This window comes from Heloderma suspectum, chromosome 2, assembly GCF_057233095.1.
Source record: "Heloderma suspectum isolate Gila_16-S chromosome 2, 16-S_ref, whole genome shotgun sequence".
Classification (NCBI taxonomy): domain Eukaryota; kingdom Metazoa; phylum Chordata; class Lepidosauria; order Squamata; family Helodermatidae; genus Heloderma; species Heloderma suspectum.
Window position 1 is genome coordinate 351,685,899 of NC_139459.1, and position 7,335 is coordinate 351,693,233.

General features: G+C 44.9%; 1 protein-coding gene across 1 annotated transcript; it reads left to right on the top strand.

The window, feature by feature from the left end:
* The first annotated feature begins 1,975 nt into the window (after positions 1–1,975).
* On the top strand, positions 1,976–6,656 carry LOC146355498 (vomeronasal type-2 receptor 26-like). Its single transcript, XM_084829908.1, has 4 exons — positions 1,976–2,071; positions 3,905–4,082; positions 4,372–4,498; positions 5,746–6,656. The coding sequence occupies exons 2-4, from the start codon at positions 4,050–4,052 to the stop codon at positions 6,654–6,656; spliced, it is 1,071 nt and encodes a 356-aa protein (XP_084686034.1). The 5' UTR covers positions 1,976–2,071; positions 3,905–4,049.
* Positions 6,657–7,335: the final 679 nt, after the last annotated feature.

Here is a 7,335-nt window from a genome sequence, read left to right on the forward strand (position 1 = left end):
TCTGTCCCCGAATTACAGAGACAGGTGGTAGTCGTGTGAGAAGGATTTTCCGACAGTCGCTACGGAATTATTTACATAACTTCCGGAGCAGGGGAAAAAAGGGAGAATTCCGGGGGCTTGCCGTCGGAGGAATGGGGCAGACAATGCAAACTGCGGAACTTAAAACTAATGGTAAGCAAGTAAGCAAGCCAGCACAGGCACACACCACACTGACTCACTCATCTGTCTCCTTTCCCCACCTCTTCTTTAGCTTAATGATTGGTTGGCTTGGCTCAGCCAATGTCCCAGCCAGAGACAACCTCATTGACGAAAAGACCACCTCCCTTGCAGAGGGAAGAGGACTTCTCCATTTGGATAGAATAAGCTCACCACTTATGCTGAGCAAATTTGGTGTTATTATTTTTTTAAAAAATGTGCTTCGAGGCAGCGGGGTCACCCAGAGAAGCTGGGCAGCCCTAGGGCATTTCAGGGCTCTGCACATGAGTGAGCAGTTGCAGGTGAAGTAAGGAAGCTACTGCACTGGGAAAGGCCACTCTCAGGGTGGGGCAGGCACTAGGGATGATGGAGAAATCCACCACGGACTCAAGTGAGGCCAGATTCTTTAGAATCCGCCCCCCCCAGAGTCCGTGGCAGAACAGACTACCCCCCCACCCCTCAAAATCCCCCTAGGATGGACCTACCTAGTGGCGGTGGTGGCTCTGGGTTGTCTTCCTTCCGCTGCCGTCTTCAGACACAAATGGCGTCCAGCTTAGGGGATGCCATTTGCATCCACTGCCATTGCCGTGATAGGCTACACAAGTATTTACATAGCCTATCACAGCAAAAGGCAGGGTTGCAAATGGCGGCTGCTATGCCATTTGCATCCCTGCCTTTTGCTGTGATAGGCTACATAAATACTTACTTAGCCTATCACAGCAAAGAGCAGGGGCGCAAATGGTGGCCTCTGCGCCATTTGTGTCCCTGCTCTTTTTGTGATTGGCTACATAAATATTTACGTAGCCAATCACGGCCAGTGGCAGGGACGCAAATGGCATCCCCTACACCGGACACCATTTGTGTCCGCAGACCGGCAGCGCCCAGAAGTCCGGCAGTGGCCGGAGCTGGCTGGTGGCTCTGCAGACTCCCCACAGAGCAGAGCCAGCCAGGGATGATTCTGTGGGAGGACCGGATCACCTCCCCCCGCCTGCGGATGCCCCAGACCAGAACGGGATAAGTAACACCCCTAGCAGGCACAGCTGCTGCTGCCATGGCCTCTGCCGATCACTGCAAAGGGAAGTGCCTCAGCAAATGTTTATTCTTAAATAAAGGCAGGTGCTTTGGCGGGGCTGGAGGGAAGAGAGTTTCTTCTCTCCTCTCCTCTCCTCTCTTCTCCTCTCCTCTCCTCTTTTTTTTATTTTATTTTACATGACTCCTGGGTGTGCTCTGACCCTCCTGCCCTTAAAGACCCACCACCCGTGGCTATATCAGATCATCTCCCTCTAGTTTTCAGTTTTGTATGATGGGATGATGGTGATCTGGGTATGGAGGTAAGGAAATTGTCTATTTGCCAGGGAGAAATCACAACCTGGTTGGATTTAGAGACTTACCAGAACTTCCTCACTTTGCCTTGAGCTGCAAGGCCTGGAAGAACCATATATGCACATTTGCTTGAATGAGTAGAACTCTCGAGGCAAGTCCGAATTCTGCAGACAGGCTAACATACCATATTGAGGCACCGCAGGGCTCATCGGCCTGGAAGACTTGCTGCAGATTAGAGGTCCACATGTGGAGAGCCAAGATGTACAACAGAATTCCCTCTTTACCAAATTGTTTTTTTTCTTTTCTTTTTCCCATATCATTCTAGCTTCACCCTTTCCTGAGAGATTTCCAACTTTATAATAGTTCTGTGGATGGAGCTTATTTGGATGAGAATGGGGAAATTGTATCTGACTTTTATATCGTGAACTGGGTGGTGTTTCCCAACAAGTCCACTGCCAGAGTGGAAGTTGGGAGTCTAGAGAGAGAGGCCTCCTCAAAGATCAAGTTCACCATTGATCAGAAGGCCATTGGCTGGCCCAAGTTGTTGAACCAGGTGGGAAAAGCTATTTGTTTCCATTGATGCCTTTTAATATCTCTTCCCAGGGAATCCCATAGATGTCTAATGCGAAGAATGACCCATTGAGTTCCATAAGGCTTGGTCATTAAGTTTAGCGGGGCTTACTCCCGTGTAGGTTGCCGTAGGATTGCAGCCTTAAGGTCTATCAGTTCATTAGCTACTGTAGCATTGTATTATGGAACCATTGTACATAATGGCTAAGGAATGTGGTTCCCAATCCATTGCTTTATACTGAAATAACATAGTGACTATGAATAGAAAAGGTTTAACATGAGTAGTGGAACCCATGGAGTCCTGCTGTGAAGTATGCTAAGCCAGCGTTCCTCTAACTTTTTCAGGGCATATTTGAAATGCCCCAAAATGTTGTGGGTGCTGTAAAAATGTGACACCCATGAGGGGGTGTGCCCCTTCACAAAATGGCTGCTCTGGTGAGCATGGCCATCACAAAACACAAATGTCACAGAGGTAGTGGAGAGAGCAGGGAAACAGGATAGTGCAGGGATCGATCCCCCTGCTTCCCATCATGTATGGCATTGTATGGCAATGTTTGGGTGTCCTCTGTCAGGCAGGACCCAAAATTGGCTTTAAGTCATGGGTGTCCTGTGTGAATATAGTGTGTGTGTGTGTGTGTGTGTGAGAGAGAGAGAGAGAGAGAGAGAGAGAGAGAGAGAGGTGTACAGAGGAAAGCTGACTGAATTCAGGCCACACACCAAAGGAAGGTAAGTCTGTCTCCCTCCCTCCCTCTCTTCTCTCTCTATAATTTTGAAGGTGTTAAATGTCTTTGTAAATTCTTTTGTGGATCCTATGCATTTTGGCTCTTGTTTTTAACCCCCCCGACTTTAGTATCATAGGGCAGTTTTATTTCTTAAATCCACCGTATAATCCTTCATTATTTTACAACCCCATAAACAAACACTCCAAGCTTTGCAGGTATGCTTTCTCATTCTTAATCCTGAGTAATCCACTCCTCCTTCCTTGAGAGTAGAAATTTAGAAATGGATATTTGTACCGTGCAAATTCTCACACTTACTTCTGAATAGGTATGAAAGGGGGTCCATTGCATCTGATGAAGTGAATGGTGCCCAGAAAACTTAGGCCCGCATGAATTCATTAATAGTTAAGGTGCCACCTAGAAGACGCTTTATTGTCATTAAAAGAAGTGGAATTTGCTTGCTGTCACCATTAGTTGTCAGGTTGCATAAACTGCTTTTCTGTGTGGCTCTAGGGATATCATCATCATCATCATCATCATCATCCTTTTGTGTTCTTGTTCGCACTGTTCTGTCCTTATAGTCAGTTGATTCTCTGTGCAATGGGAATCACTGTTAGAACAGGAGAATCTGGGTTAAACCAAAGTAATATTTTTGTGTGGATTGTTCTTGTTGTTGCAACATACAAAAAGGTGGATTATGGATGCTCCGTGAACTTAATCCTCCTCCTCATTTTCTGTGACTGTGACTCCCACCCCATCCCACTGTTTTGCACCTTTGATCTTAAAGTCTCTTCAATCTCTGTGCAATGGCAGTTGTTGCTGAATCAAGAGAACACGAATCCAAATGTGTATTTTTTTGTGGATATGAGAATCCCAACCACCCCCTTTGCACTTATGATCTTAAAGATCATATGCTTCATATGTTTCCCATTTCTATAGAATTTGGTTGCTGGCTTTAATTACTCAAATGACTGTGCAATCTCTGATAGTCCCTAGGCTTTGACTTTGGTGTCACAGCTCCCCACATCTACCCCAATGGTCGTGGGAGGCATCAGCCACAAATGACTGAAACCAAATTAGTTTTGGCTCCTTTTCAGCATTTGGTTTTTCACTGGACCATACCAAGCTGCCATACTCTTGGTCAATCCATCCTATTATTGTCTGTTCTGACTGGCAGTGACCTTCTCAGACTTTAAGGGAAGATTACTCACATCACCTGCTACCTGATATGTTTGACTGGAGATGCCAGGTCTTGAATATGAGACCTTCTGCATGGCAAGTATGGGCTTTACCACTAAGATAAAATCCATCCCCAAGATCTCTCTCCTCTCTCTTTCTTTACCTCCTCAGGTGGAAGTATGGGATTATGCCCCAGTTTTCAGTTTTCTGAATCTAATCACCCACCCAACCTCCTTAATTCTGGTCTTTATTCTGGTATAATGTTTAACTAACAAACCAAATTTTCCTGCTATGTTGTTTCCAACTGTATAACCAATTTCCACCAACTTAAATATAACTTCCAGACTAAGTAATTTTTGGGGATGTTTCTTATATTTTTGGATAGACCGTGCCTTTTTCTAGATGTACTGAGAATTGTCATCCTGGATTTGCCAAGATGGTTAAGGAAGGAGAGCCCATCTGTTGCTATGCTTGTGCCCCATGTGCAGAAGGGACAATCTCCACTCAGGAAGGTAGGAGACCCCAAAGCAAAGAGCTGCTCTTTTGGAATAGGGCACACATTCACTGACACGTTTTAGGATGGATTGTTTTAGGCACTGGTTCCTTTCTGGCTTTTTGTATAGTTAATTATTAACATGTTCACTAACTAATTTCACAAGGGGAGTTGAAAGAAATATACTGGAGTAGAGGGGGGAAAGCAGCCTGCTTCCAAAGAAACCTTAAGTGCAGCCCCACATAAAGCTCACTGCAGTAATCCAGATGTCTTGGTATCCAAGCATGGAACACTATAGTTAAGCTACCCCTTTCCAGGAGTTGCCATAACTCTCTTATCTGCCAGAGCTGGTTTTAGGCACACCTAGCCACTGAAGAAAACTGTGCCTTCATTGACAGTGCTGGTTCAATGTACACCTTCAGACTACACAGCTGCTCCTTCAGGGGGAGAGTAACACCATCCAGAGCAGGCAACTTGCCACATTACTGGACCCAGGAGCCACTCATCCACAGAGTGACTTTGATAGGTAGAGAATCCAACATCTCTCAGGCAAGGGCCTTTCTTAGACCTTCTTATCTGGGATCCTTTTTGGTTGGTGATGCACTGGGCTGACCTTGTAGCCATCTCCATTCAAAACATTTTCCCAGTCACTGAACAAAAGCAGAGCCACATTGGTTGACATCAGTGGACCATCAATTCCAGCATCCTGTTCCCAAAGGGGCCAACCAGAGCCAGCCTGCCTTTGTATCTGTAGGATATATCTATGAATTTATTTTTTGTGTATTCAAAATATTTGTAACTTCCTTATCAGCAGAAAAAAAGGCTCCCAGGGCAGCTTACAATGAATCAGGAAAATGGAGAAGCCACCATATAGCCATCATGATAACAAGATACGAATAGACCAAACCTCCATGAATATATCTAATCCTTATTGAAAGCTACAGGCCACCACCAAATATTGTGGCATGGAATTCTGAAATCTGTCCTGTTCTCATCCCTAATTCATGTGGTTAATTTTTGCTCTCCCCCCATCCTCATTTCATCTTCCTCTCATGGCATATATGCTTTCACCCCCTAACATATCTTTTAAAGCACGGGTTGGCAGGAAGTAGATCTCCAGATCTTTGAGGCTTCAATATACCGAAGCCCCAGCCAGCATGGCCAATAGTCACAAATGCCGGGAATTGTGGTCTAAAAGATTTTCAGGGCACTTTGCTTTGGATAAGGCTGGATTAGTGATGCTGCAGCTGCTCTCCTTTTTTTCAGATCCAGACCATTGCAACAAGTGTCCAGATGATCAGCACCCAAATGAAGACCGAGATCAATGTGTCCCTAAAATTACAAACTTCCTCTCCTACAAAGGAACTTTGGGGATTATCCTAGCTGTCTGTTCCCTTTTCTTCTCCCTAACCACTGGTGTACTTTTAGGAATCTTCATTAAATATCGAATAACTCCGGTAGTCAAAGCCAACAACCGTGACCTCACCTACATGCTCCTCATCTCTCTCCTGCTTTCCTTCTTGTCCTCCTTTCTATTCATTGGTCAGCCCCAGAAGGTGACCTGCCTTCTCCGTCAAACTGCCTTTTGCATCATCTTCTCAGTTGCCATCTCTTCTTTGTTGGCAAAGACTATCATGGTGGTGGTGGCATTTCTATCCACAAAGCCAGGAAACAGGATGAGGAAATGGCTGGGGAAGAGTTTGGCAAACTCCGTTGTGATTTCTTGCACCAGTGTCCAACTGGGCATCTGCATTATCTGGCTGGGAATCTCTCCTCCATTTCCAGACTTTGACATGCACTCCCAGGATGGGCAGGTCATCCTGCAGTGTAATGAAGGGTCTGCCATCATGTTTTACAGTGCCCTTGGCTACATGGGCTTTCTGGCTGCCATCTGTTTTATTGTGGCTTTCCTAGCCAGGAAGCTGCCTGGGGCATTCAATGAAGCCAAGTTGATCACCTTCAGCATGCTGGTCTTTTGCAGTGTTTGGGTGTCCTTTGTGCCCACCTACCTGAGCACCAAAGGGAAATACATGGTGGCTGTGCAAGTCTTCTCCATCTTGGCCTCCAGTTTGGGATTACTGGTTTGCATCTTCATCCCCAAGTGCTACATTATTGTATTGAGGCCAGATCTGAATAAAAAGGAGCATCTAATGATGAAACAAAAAGATTGCATATGATTGAAGTACACTTATTTTGTACAGCTATAATGTGAATTTCCTTTGTGTGCTATTCTAACAAATGGTTGGTTGGGTGATGCTAAGATTTATCTAGTGCATTTGGTACAGCACCAATGTAGGGAAGGCTGATCTAGAGTGTGTGTATTAGTGTGACGGATTTGTCCTTGACCTGCGATATCATGCTAGAGGGGTTGGGTATTTAGTGATTACAGATCAGCAGGTAACCATCCCAGGTGTATTCCAGGTACAAAGGTGACACCAGTAACTGTACATTTATTGTATTCCTGTTAACCAGACACAGATTTTAGAAATTCAGGACTCTGAGCTCAGGGATATCTTTTCATCTTTTACTTCAAAATCTCAGATACTTTCTACCTGATTTACATCTTAATGATGCATGGGCATGGAACACATACAAAAATACATAGTAGTTGCAAAGAAAACACTGTTTAAGCTCTTTAAGAATTATTAAGGAGCATTCCCTTCTAAGCAAAATATCTTACCCACGTGGCATTTCTGAGTTGGTAGCAAAATCATTATAGAGAAGTCATCTAGGGCTGCTGCCATTGTCCTTCTGAGGACTGATGCAGTATCCTGTGAGAACTGATGTTGGGTTCTTTGAGGACAGCTGGAATGACCTCTAATTCCCCCATTTTGCCTCTCATATTAAGATGTTTTC